At 47.8% G+C, this 13569-nt stretch overlaps 1 protein-coding gene across 2 annotated transcripts in view; it reads left to right on the plus strand.

Moving 5' to 3' along the window:
- LOC146834646 (calcium-activated chloride channel regulator 1-like) overlaps nt 1-13569 on the plus strand; it is a 1200823-nt gene that overhangs the window by 955109 nt on the left and 232145 nt on the right. For both annotated transcript variants that reach the window (XM_085602117.1, XM_085602118.1), the window contains exon 9: nt 1891-1997. In XM_085602117.1, coding sequence (XP_085458243.1) covers nt 1891-1997 — 107 coding nt within the window. The remainder of the gene's footprint in view (nt 1-1890; nt 1998-13569) is intronic.

The following is a 13569-nucleotide window of genomic DNA, read 5'->3' on the forward strand; positions in this document are numbered from 1 at the left end:
TTATGAACTCGTCGTGCAAAGTTCCAAAACGACAGTTTAATGCTAATTCTTTAAGTGCAGACACATAGTCGTCGACTGACTCATCTTTTCCCTGCTTCCTGTGGAAGAATTTGTATCTATCCACACCAACGCACACATGTGGTTTATAGTACGCATTTAAGTCATCTATTGCGTTAGCGTAAACATCATCCTCTCCCTCCCCTCTTGTTTTTTTGTTAATGCTGTTGTACACTTTTATCCCTCCAGCTCCAAGACAATGTAATAGGAGTTTGTACTTCTTTTTAGGGGTAAATTCATTGTCATCATCAAACTGTGAGATGTAGTTGTTAAAATACTCCCTCCATTCCTCCCATTTTAGTACAGGTTCTCCCTTACCTGGTAGGAATGATTGTGGGGGAGAGAGGTTCCATAAGTAGCCTGATGCCATGTTTGATCAATTTAATTTATTTCTTTAGTTGCCACTGTATATAGTACTCTATTTATTACTCATTAATACTCTTTTAATATTTGTGCATTACTCCTCAGAATTGCTTTGTTAATATTTCCTTTGTTATTTTCCCACTTTAAATTAACCAGCGCTGTACCTGTGGCTTCACGTTTGCTGCCGGTAGCTTGTTATTCATATCGACCTTTGTTCTGCAAGGTTTCCCTATGCGTGCGTGTGCACGTTGCTCAGGCGATTTGAATACACTTCTTTGTTTACCTTCTTGTAAATTCAAAATGGCCGCACGTAGTATTGCGTCGTACGTCACCTCGTAGGCTGGACTGCTCACTTGGATTCCTGTAGGATTCACTTACGCGTCTGTGCGTAGTACGTCACACCCAATTTGCATAGTTCGTGACTCTGCTCCCAGCTGACAATTGAGAACAACGTTAAACTGTCATTTTCCTGTGATTGATTACTTGTACAGCGTGCCTCCTTTCACTTCGCCGAATTCCTCTTGACAATGGCTCCTCTCGCTTTACTTGTTGTTATCTTCCATTCATATGCATTCTTAGTAAAATCACACCACTGCAAACTTCTCGTTCATTTTTTCTTTTTTCACCTCTTAAATTTCCTTCAATCACTTCAAGTGTTAAATTTTCACGAACCTTGTATTTTTTTTTTTTTTTTTTTTTTTTCCGCGCAGCTGCTAAATCCTTACAGAAATTTCCATATATTTGTTCTATAATTTTTCTTCTTTTTTTTTCCTGTAAGTATTTATTTTTCACGTCGGTTTCGAATTTTCTTCAAGTTTTGTATTCCGACTGTGGGTTCCGATGTTGGCGCTCGTCGCCACTTTGTAAAGAACCAAAGTGGACGTAGAATTTGTAGATGTAGGTTCTTTATTAAGTTCGCCAACACAGCTTCGAACGTGGAGCGCAAGTCACTTCAGCTGCTCACAGATCACCAGCTGTCAACTGTCATCAGTAACTGACAGCTGGGGAGGTGGACTGCGGTACGGCGTCCTCGCAGGGACACGCACATGCGATAAGTACTACGGTGTCCACGAGGGGACACTAGACAGAACATATCACAGATATTCAGGGAAATCCAAGGAGCAGTAATTCGTTTTCCTTGAGTAGAGATTTATTACAGCATTGATCATAAAGCCACTTCTCCAATTGCCAACCCTGTTGTTCATTCTTCTTGAGACATGAAATTCATACGGGAGGAAAATTAGTGCCCCTGCCATGGACTTTAACAATAGTGTTAACCGATGGCATCTGTAATGTATGCACCCTCACATAAGGTCTGTATTTTTTCTCATCTGACAGCAAAATGATGATAAGTATATGTGCATGTGTCCTTTGCTATCAAATATGAAAGCTATGTAAGCTATGTCCTTTTGTTGTACCTGCACTCTGAGCAATATAATGTTCTAATACAATACACCCACAATATTGCAGGAGGCTTGAGGTTTTATGCCACGGATAATCTGGACGGCAATGGTCTCATTGATGCCTTCGCTGGAATTTCGTCAGGGAATGGAAATCTGTCTCAACAGTCGATTCAGGTCTGTTCTTCAAAAATCGCATCTTCTGTGCATGGTTCTGATTCCTTAATGAGTTGGTTGCAAACACGGTTATATATGACAGAAAATACAATATAGCTAGGAAAATAATTTATAATCAGATATATATGAAAGAGTGCCCTCAACTACACATTATAAGAATATTTCAAGCTATTGAGTACATCTCTGACCTTATAAAGGCATGAAGTCGGATGACAAGTTTCTTTATCGTTTTGAGAACTCCAAGATGAGAGGCAACATATTGTGGTGCGAAAATAAATCCTGCTAAATGATAATTTGTTGCAAATATATACTATAAGCAGTTTAATGTAAGTCACTTTAACAGCAGCTATAGTTCAGAAAGTTTTGTAACATGCATATAGATGTGTGCCTTTAATGATCGCCAGCATTGGAATGAGCAGATTGAAATACCTGTATTCTCTCTGCCTTGATTTTCAGGGGAAAAGATCAAAAGAGCTTAAAGGCTAGGGGGCAGATTTACAAACCCCTTGTGCCACTTTTGCGTCACTTTTTCCATGTTAAAAGTGACGCAAAAGTGGTGCAAGGAGCTTGTAAATCTGCCCCTAGATTTCCATTTTGTTGTTTAAGTGGCAGCACTAAGGGGTAGATTTACAACAAAGTAACGCATCACGGTGCAGCAAGTCATTTTGCTGCGCCGTGCTGCGTTAGTTTGGAAAGCACAGAGACGCGACATATTTACAAGAATATGTCACATCTCTGTGCTTCCCCTGCGCTGGCGCACAAACTGCAGCCATGCACCGGCGCAGGCACCCTTGCACCATGGTGCAAGGATGCCTGCGTCGTGGGGAGATTGTTTTTGTGCAGGAAGGGACACATTCCTGCACAAAAACAATCACAAGAGGCTTTTTCCTCTTTCAATGCGTGCTGTAGAATGCAGCACGCATTGAAAGAGGAAAAAACGAAAACATTTCTCCTCGTTGCGCCTTGCTACACCACCGGTGGCATAGCATTCACACGCATCTCCAGATTTCTCGTAAATCTGGAGATGTGTCTTGTTCCATGGGTGTTGGTGGGAACACCCACAGCAACACCCATGGAACGCCCCTTCAACGCACAGTGCTGCGTGTGAAGGGGCCATGTTTACGAGGAGAGGAAAAGTCACGCTGGGTGGCTTTTTCTCTCCTTGTTGGAGGAGCCCCATGCGCCACCAGTACGTCAAGAAAAGTGACGTAGTGGTGGCGCAGGGGGCTTGTAAATCTGCCCCTAAGTGTTCTCCGTGGCCTTCGGCCTTTTACTTTCAAACTATCTGGTGGCTCTGGCAGCAGTCATTGAGGTGTTACAACTCAACGGTGATAACGTACACAGTATGAGTTAAACAGTTGAATAAGTAAAATAAAGTATAATTGTTGAACTACAGTGTGCTGCAAGTGTAGTTGTAAACATAAATGGATTATTTTTCGACACAGCAAAATTGTCGGCACTCTGGCTGCCAATGTTTTATATATTTGTTAAATTAGATTTCGACATAGTGCTTTTCTTAAAATATGACTAATTACTCTAGTGGGAAAGGCGGCCAGATGTATGTAAAATTGTCTGGTGCCATGAATTTATATAACACAGGATAGGTATTTTTTTTATTAAAACACATCATTTAAAGGTAACAAAAATGAGCAGCTTTCTTCCTAGTCTCACGTGAGAGACAGTAAACGTATTAAACTGTAAAGAACTTATAACGGTGGGCTCACTTCAGGCCAAGTTATACGTGTGTAATTGAGCAAGGATATTAAGGATGCACTGTTATTGTTTAAGCTTTGTTTATTCAATGAAACCTGAAGACCAATATCTAATTATGTTTCTCAAGCAAACTCTCAGTGTAAATAATACAATCTACCTTGAATTGTAACTTTGTTAAAATACTTCTTAAATGTGATGCTTCTTTATTGCAGACTACAAGGGCTAGTAACGAATTCTGATGTGCGATTTAAGCTCAGAAAAATATGCATCTATATCACCTGTATCACTAGAGAATTAAAATGTGGTGTCAATTGACAATAAGCTTTGACAAAGCCAGGAGGTCTAGCGTTAGTTCCTAGTATTTCTGCTTTGTCAATGCTTGTTTTGGCATCATTTTTGTAACAGGTTATTGTGGTTGGTGAGCGAATATATGTTTTAGTTGTACATCTTCAACAAAGTAAAAAAACATCATCAACAGTGCATTGTGGGCGCGTGAGTTATAGTTACCAGAACTAACTATAACAGAGGAATTTCTATGGTTTTGCATGAGTGAAATGGGCAGCTAACTATAACATCCCTGAAACCTATGGATTTTTCTGTGAATTTCTAAGGTTTTTTAAATGCTAATTTCTAACTATAACGTCTCTGAAACCTATGTTTTTATTCAGTGAATTTCAAAGGTTTTTTAAATGCTAATTTATAAGTGTGATAGTAGTTATACCTATTTTTTTGTACTGATTTGCTACAGTTTTTTAACTGTTTATTTATAAATATTTTATTCATTAAATAACATTATATATTTTTCTGAAAATTGCAACAACAAAAAAATGTTTAATTAAAACTGAAATATTGATTAATTTTCTTGTTTTCATTTTTTATTTTAATATATTTATCGCGCACTCAAAGTGTACACATCACGGTGGGTGCGCGCATTCTAGCTGCCATTTTAGAAAAGTCATGAAGGATCCGCGTATGGTGTGTGACGCTGCGTGTTTTTCAGTTACATCATATACATTTAATATCACGTGATATGCGCGATTGGTATGCGACCAGTCTGCGACTCCTGCTCCCGCGCATTTGCGACACATGCGCATTATGGTACGAGATGTTTGCGCGGTTGCGGATCCCGCGTGACATCATATACGTGCTGGGGCGCGCTGGGTGCGCGACTCCCGCAAAAAAATGCATGTTCCAAAATGATATGTATGTGTCTTTAATATATATATTAAGGCAAGAGATTATGTAAGATAGTCATCTAAATAATATATTTGTACTTATAATAAACTTATATTATTTATATTATTATATGTATTTTCGCGAAGTCGGGTGTGTGCATCGTGAGTGCAGAAAACCAGGTCAGCAGAGGTGCTGTAGAGCCAGAGAACCAGGTCAGCAGAGCTGCTCTAGAGCCTAAGAACTAGGTCAGCAGAGCTGCTCTAGAGCCAGAGAAACCAGGTCAGCAGAGCTGCTGTAGAGCCAGAGAAACCAGGTCAGCAGAGCTGCTTTAGATGGAGAGAACCAGGTCACCAGAGCTGCTTTAGAGCCAGAGAACCAGGTTAGCAGAGCTGCTTTAGAGCCAGAGAACCAGGTCAGCAGAGCTACTCTAGAGCCAGAGAACCAAATCAGCAGAGCTGCTTTAGAGCAATAGAACCAGGTCAGCAGAGCTGCTTTAGAGACAGAAAACCAGGTCAGTAGAGCTGCTCTAGAGCCTAAGAACCAGGTCAATAGAGCTGCTCTAGAGCCAGAGAACCAGGTCTGCAGAGCTGCTGCAGAGCCAGAGAAACCAGGTCAGTGGAGCTGCTTTAGAGGGAGAGAACCAGGTCAGCAGAGCTTCTCTAGAGCCAGAGAACCATGTCAGCAGAACTACTTCAGAGCCATAGAACTGGGTCAGCGGAGCTGCTTTAGAGCCAAAGAACCAGGTCAGCAGAGCTGTTGTAGAGCCCGATAATTAGATCAGCAGAGCTGCTCTGTAGCATAAGAACTAGGTCAGCAGAGCTGCTCTAGAACCAGAGAACCAGGTCAGCAGACCTGCTGTAGAGCCAGAGCAACCAGGTCAGCAGAGCTGCTTTAGAGAGAGAGAACCAGGTCAGCAGAGCTGCTTTAGAGCCAGAGAACCAGGTCAGCAGAGCTGCTCTAGCTGACACTGACTGACTGACACTGACTGATTGACACTGACTGACACAGATTGACTGACACTGACACTGACTGACTGACACTGACTGACTGACACTGACTGACTGACGCTGACTGACACTGATTGACACTGACTGACACTGATTGACTGACACTGACTGACTGACACTGACTGACTGACACTGACTGACTGCTCTCTACTACTCTACTTCTGACTCTCTACTACTCTCTACTACTCTCTCTCTACTACTCACTCTCTAATACTCACTCTCTACTACTCACTCTCTACTACTCTCTACTACTCACTCTCTACTACTCACTCTCAACTACTCACTCTCTACTACTCTACTACTCACTCTCTACTACTCACTTGCTACTACTCTCTACTACTCACTGTCTACTACTACTCTCTCTACTACTCACTCTCTTCTACTCTCTACTATTCAATCTCTACTACTCACTCTCTACTACTCACTCTACTACTTTCTACTACTCTCTACCACTCACTCTCTACTACTCTACTACTCACTCTCTACTACTCTCTACTACTCACTCGCTACTACTCTCTACTACTCACTCTCTACTACACTCTCTACTACTCTCTCTCTCTCTACTACTCTCTACTACTACTCTCTACTATTCACTCTCTACTACTGACTCTCTACTACTCTCTACTACTCACTCTACTACTCTCTGCTGCTCTCTACCACTCACTCTCTACTACTCTACTACTCTCTCTCTACTACTCACTCTCTACAACTCTCTCTCTACTACTCTCTACTACTCACTCTCTACTACTCACTCTACTACTCTCTACTACTCACTCTCTACTACTCACTCTCTACTACTCACTCTCTACTACTCACTCTCTACTACTCGCTCTCTACTACTAACTCTCCACTACTCACTCTCTACTACTCGCTCTCTACTACTCACTCTCTACTACTCTCTACTACTCTCTCTACTACTCACTCTCTGCTACTCTACTACTCTCTACTACCCGCTCTACTACTCACTCTCTACTATTCTGTACTACTCACTCTACTATTCTCTCCTACTCTCTACCACTCACTCTCTACTACTCTACTACTCACTCTCTACTACTACTCACTCTCTACTACTCACTCTACTAATCTCTACTGCTCACTCTCTACTACTCTCTACTACTCACTCTCTACTACTCTCTATTGCTCACTCTCCACTAATCATTCTCTACTACTCGCTCTCAACTACTCTCTACTACTCACTCTCTACTACTTTCTACTACTCACTCTCTACTACTCCACTACTCTCTACTACTCGCTCTCTACTACTCTCTACTACTCTCTACTACTCTCTCTCTACTACTCACTCTCTACTACTCACTCTCTACTACTCACTCTATACTACTCTCTACTACTCTCTACTATTCACTCTCTACTACCCTCTCTCTACTACTCTCTACTACTCACTCTACTACTCACTCTCGACTACTCTCTAATACTCTCTCTCTGCTACTCACTCTCTACTACTCACTCTCTACTACTCACTCTCTACTACTCTCTACTACTCACTCTCTACTACTCACTACTACTCACTCTACTACTCACTCTCTACTACTCTCTACTACTCACTCTCTACTACTCACTCTCTACTACTCACTCTCTACTACTCACACTCTACTACTCACTCTCTACTACTCACTCTACTACTCTCTACTACTCTCTACTACTCACTATCAGATACTTTCTCTACTACTCTCTACTACTCTCTACTACTCACTCTCTACTCTCTATTACTCGCTCTCTACTCTCTACCTCTCTACACCTCTCTCTCTACTACTCTCTACCTCTCTACCTCTACCTCTCTACCTCTACACCTCTACACCTCTACCTATACACCTCTACCTCTCTACCTCTCTGTACATGCACACATATGCACATATATATATGCATGTGCATTTATATATATGTATGTATATATATATATATATATACATATATAAACATATAAATATAATCTGCATATCTATATAAATATAAATGCATGCAAACATATACATATACATATATGCATACATATGCATGGTATGTACATGAAAGTTTGAAAAACTCTAATACAAGCAAAGATAAAAAAACACCTAATTACAAACAGAATTGCTTTGACTTAAACGAGAGTGAGACCTATTGCATTTTCAATGCTTGTTTACTTTGATTCCATCAAGAAGGCATTCAGATGTGTTACACATTTTCCATAAATTCTGAATGGTAGCACCCTAGTTGCTCATTAGATCACTGTAGTAAAGCTACTGCTCACCAGGGAAGTCTGCTGCTGGTATGCAAAGTGCATGTTTCAGTCTGCATGTCAGAATGTTTTAATGAAATGGAAGAGGATTTGAGAAGTCAAAATGTGCACTAATCTTTCTTTCAGCAGCACTAATCATAATTTCTATGGTAAAATGAACCTCCTCATTTTGTTCCTTTGCAAATTAAATGTTTTAAGTGTTGGGGGCGCTAGAGGGCGCGCGGTCAAGATGGGCGTGAAACTGTAAGGCTCCCGCTGCTTAGAGACGTTCTCCTGCATTTCTCTTGACTGAGGCGCACAACGGAGCTGCTGCTGTCGCTCACTCTCAGCTGAGGGACTCCGGCGGCCCTGGGAGTGAAAAACGAGAATCGGAGCCGACTCCCTACTGAAGATTTTGGCCCCGACGGCTGTCCCGGCACCACGCGTGAAGCGTGCTGGAGGTGGTGGCCGGCTGCGAAAACTACTACGGACCGCGGCCTGCCACGCGGGGTCCATGCCGCACACACTGCGCGTCACGGACAAGGGCAGAGCGCGATCGGCTGGTGATCTGCGGGGCCACTGGTGGCACCCCAAACAACCACAGGGCTCCAGGGAGCTGGTGGTAAACCAGGCGAAGGCATCAAATCCGAGGAGTGTCGGAACTACGGGACTTGTTGTGGGGGTCATCCCCGACGGTAGACGGCGCTGTGTCGCATGGACGGCGGAGCTGGCGCCAGTGCAGAGGAGCTGACGTGGCCGGCGTCTGAGCGGAGAGGATCTCCCGCTCCGGCTGCGATCCCCTGGGTGGGGCCTCGGCAATTGCCCGCTACAGTGACCGGGTGAGGAGTGTGGGGCTGTCGCCTGGAGCCGGGGGACCTGCTGTGACTGCGTGGGTGAGTCTGTATGCGCCGTGGTAAGAGCAGCCCAACTGGGTGCCCCCGAATAAACATATGAGGAGTCAAGCCGCCCTGATGTCTTATGCGACGCTATTGAGACCCAGTCCCCAGTGGTATAGCGTACCGTGACCTGACGCCTGAGGACAGTCCCGGAGCTGGTTGGAGGCAGAGGCGCGAGGACTTGCGGACCCCTTGCGTGGCGGGGCGGCTGCCCACGGCTCAGCTCCACGGGAGGCACATAGCTGGGGATGGGCCCTGTTTCGCCACACGCCTGGCGCCCGTAAGAGGCACTGAGTTGCCGGTCAGACTGTCGGCACGGGTTGGCGAGGACGGGCCGAAATCAGCGGGGAGTGGCGGAGCGGCCCCTGGCGGGGGTGAAAGGTCACGAGTACACGGCGCGGAAGAGCCTTAAGCGCTGCCTGATATGAGATGCTGCCGCTGCCCAGTGGACTGAAGCGCCCCTGGCGGGGGCCCCCGGACGCTTGGCGCTGACGGCTACGGGGGAGCATCCTGGGACTCTGCTGGCGAATGGCGCAATTGCTGGTCCGAGAAGAGGTGAGCGGTGGGCGATTCTGACGCGGGCTGCACCCCGTGTGACCAGGACACGACACTCTCGCACCACAGAGGGGGCTTCCCAGATGAGGCCGACTCTACAGGGGCGCCGTTGGTGAGTGGAGAGACTCTGAAACCCTCGCCCTTCCCAGAGACTGGTTGTGGAGGTGGGAAGTTGGCCCCTTACTACCTGAACACCGTGCTGTCCGCGATCGCCCTCCCTGACATACCACATAGGAATTCGTGAATGCCGTCAGCACAGCAATTGGCCATGGGGCGGCTGCGGAACAAGCAGACTGAGAGCCGGCCTCGAGTAGAGGGCCTGGGTCTGGCACCTGGTCGCTCTGAGAGAGATACGGAACCGCCGGTGTCGACATTGGAGGCCAAAATGGACGCCATGCTGGCGGCGGTGGACCACCTGGGAAACACCTTGAAACAGACTAGAACGTCATTGGAATCTCGTATTGATAAAGTCACAGTGGATTTTACCCTCCTGCACGCTGACCACCGTAAATTAGCGGACACTGTTTCCAGCCAGAGTCAGCTGCTGCAGGATGTCCAACCGGTGGTACGTAGCCACTCTGCAACCTTACAAGATTTGATCGATCGGGTCAACACTTTGGAAGACCGCGCTGAGGACGCGGAGGGCTGCTCTCGGCGCCAGAAGATATGAGTGGTGGGTCTACTGGAAGGTGAGGAGGGGCGACATCCAGAGCAATTTGTAGAGAGATGGCTGCGAGACATACTCCCCTCTGGGGTGCTCTCCCCGCAGTTTGTGGTGGAACGGGCGCACAGAGTGCCGGCACAGAGGCCTGTCCCTGGGGCGAGGCCGCGGCCCTTTCTGTTCAGACTCCTCAACTACCGCGACAGGGATATGATACTCCGTGAAACGAGGAAGATGGCTGCCCTGACGGTAGGGGGTGGCCCGGTGATGCTATTTCCGGATTACACAGCGACGGTCCAGAGGCGGAGAAGTAATTACCTAGAGGTGAAGCGTCGGCAGCGCGAATTGCAGCTCCCATACTCGTTGTTGTTCCCCTCGCGCCTTCGGGTGGTCACGAAGGGGGGGACACACTTCTTTGACGCCCCGTCTGAGGTCTGGGACTGGCTGGAGGAAACGGGACAACACAGTGGCCCGAAACCTCAGGACTCGAGCACTGGAGGACGTCGAGAGCGGCGGCTGCGACGACGCCGGCTGAGGGAGAGGCATGGACGGGCGGGACTGGGCCTTCCTGCAGCGCCTAGCCCAGAGAAAATGCGACTGGAACGCCAGGAAGCTCTTGAGGCGGTGGCGACACTGGGGTCTGTGAGCAGTCAGGGGGAAGTGCCTGCCCGCGAACATAGCGATATTGAGACTGACAGATCCTCCTCTCCAGCTGCCATACTCTCAGAGGACCAGATGTTGCCAGTGGTGACACCGCAGACTGCTGACATTATTGTGTGAACACTGCCTTGTTGGGACACAAACAGGTACTGGTGATGGGAGTGAATGAAGTAAGTCTCACTGAACTCCCATGGGAATTGAGATTGTGGACCTTGCTGTTTTCCTCTTTGATGTACCGCGCCCCCCCCCCCTGTATTAGTGCATGCGGACTAGCTGAGGTTTCGCTGGTGGCCTTGGGGGCTGGGGGGCAATGGAGATTTCCCCGCCCATGGAGTGGAGGACACGGGATACACATGATTCAGCCAATAGACGGTGGGCGACGGCAACGGGCGCGCTCATGCCCCTGGGGTGCGTTTTGACACAGCTGACAACCCAGCAGGCACACAAGGCGCAAACAAGGGTGACATTAGGCTCTAACGACTCGGGATCAACCACTCTGCCCTTGGTGCCCATCAGCAAACACCTGGCCTAGTACCCTATAGGCAATTGAGTTATAAGTTTGGACGAATGCCCGTTTTGGGGTTTGCTCTCGCAGTTCTGCAGTTTTTGTTTTTAGTTAAGTGCACTCAGCAACGCACCGTGGTTTTCCTGTTCATTATGTTCTTGCAGCAGGCAGCCATGACAGCCGTGGTAGTAGTCCGTCCCCTTAGCTGGCCCGCTCCTGGCCCTGTGCTTCATGTGGTTCTTCCTCCTTCTCGATGGCGGACACTGAGTTAGTTACATGGAACATACGAGGTATGCACACGCCAGCGCACCGCTACTCTGTATTTGCCTACCTCCAACGGCATGGGGTGGCCATAGTCCTTCTTCAAGAGACCCATATGACCCAACCAGAACTAGGTAAACTACGTACTAGATGGAGGGGACAGCTTTTTGGGACCACATACTCTGCGCATGCCCGGGGCACACTTATCTGGGTAAGGGCGAGTACACCCTTTACATGCACAGACACAGTGATTGATCCCGATGGGCGATACACACTGGTTAGGGGGAAACTTAATGGGCAACCTATACTCTTGGACTCGCTCTATGCCCCAAACGTCGACCAATCGTCGTTCTTGGATCAACTCTCAGTGGCACTGACGCCGTATGTGGGTCTTCCATGGCTGCTGGGTGGGGACTTTAACGCGGTGCTTGACACACACCTCGACAGGTCATATCCGCCACTCCACAACACACAGGCCGTCTCAAACGCGAGAAATCTAGCAGAATGGTTGACGCGCTGGGCATTATACGATGTATGGCATGCCCTGCATCCTAACGATCGTCTCTACTCGTACTACTCGGCGGTACATGACCTTCATGTCCGCCTCGACAGAGTGGTGGGCTCTCCCTCATTGACCCCTCTGATAGCTCAGGCGGAATACTTAGGCCGGACCCACTCGGATCATAATCCGCTCCGGCTGAGTCTCTGCTGGGACCCGGGAGGACCTCCTGTTCCGACGTGGCGACTGCAACCTGCTGCTCTCGAAGATGCGGAGTTCCGTGCCTCGCTAGGCACAGCGATCGAGCAGTTCTTCGACCTCAACGAGGGTACGGCGGAAAATGCGCTGACGGAATGGGATGCCCACAAATCCACAATGCGGGGGCACTGCTTGGGTGCGACGTGGAACATCCGTAGGCAGCTCATGTTGTCGCTTGCTGCCCTGGAGTCGCGCCTTTTGCCGTGTGAGCACCATGGTGAGGGAGGAGGTCGGGACTCGACTCGGCTGACGCGACTCCGGATGCGACATGCTGAGCTGATGGAGCGGCTACGGTGTCATAATTATGCTGCTCATTCGGCTCGGGTCCATGCGACATCTGATAGGGCGGGGCGGTTGTTAGCCTGGTTGATTAGACAGGAGACGGCACATGCACCAATAGAGTCTATCCGCGGGCCGGACGGGACTCTGGTACACACGCAACGGGAAATCCACCAAATACTGACAGCGCATTATGCGGCCCTGTACACTTCGACAGGGCGCAGACAGGCACAGGATCTGAATCAGTTCCTGGAGGCCGCCTGTCTACCCACGGTTCCGAGTGCCCATCAGGAGACGCTGGAGGGCACCCTCACGTTGGAGGAGATGGGGGAGGCGTTAGCTTCATTGGCCTCTGGAAAGGCGCCTGGGCCGGATGGACTTCCGGCGGAGTATTACAAGGCCTACCGAGAGTCCCTAGTACCTAGGCTGCATGCGCTATATCTCACGGCCCTTGAGGAGGCTACCTTACCTGCCTCAATGAGGGAGGCCTATCTGATCTCCTTGCCTAAGCCGGGACGTGACCCTACCAACTTGGGGTCCTACCGCCCCCTTGCCCTTCTCAACGCTGACTATAAAATCCTGGCAAAGGTCCTGGCGGAGAGGCTGACCACAACGGTGCCAGTGTTTGTGCACAAAGACCAAAATGGGTTTGTGCCCAAGCGCAGCACCTCTCTTAACCTGCATAGGTTTTTCCGAGTGGCCACAGAGGGAGCGCAGAATTGGCCGAGAGCGTGTGAGATGGATTAAGCCACGCCCTATTTACAACACTAAGTTAGCATAAACGAGATCATTGTTAGCAAGCAGGCTTGTCGTTTCTGCTGCGCTGCACACGACACTGTTGTTATGTGTTATTAATTCTAGAAATGCTGACCCGACTTTGCTTTGCAGAT

The sequence above is a fragment of the Triturus cristatus genome, chromosome 4_2 (genome assembly GCF_964204655.1).
Source record: "Triturus cristatus chromosome 4_2, aTriCri1.1, whole genome shotgun sequence".
Taxonomy (NCBI): domain Eukaryota; kingdom Metazoa; phylum Chordata; class Amphibia; order Caudata; family Salamandridae; genus Triturus; species Triturus cristatus.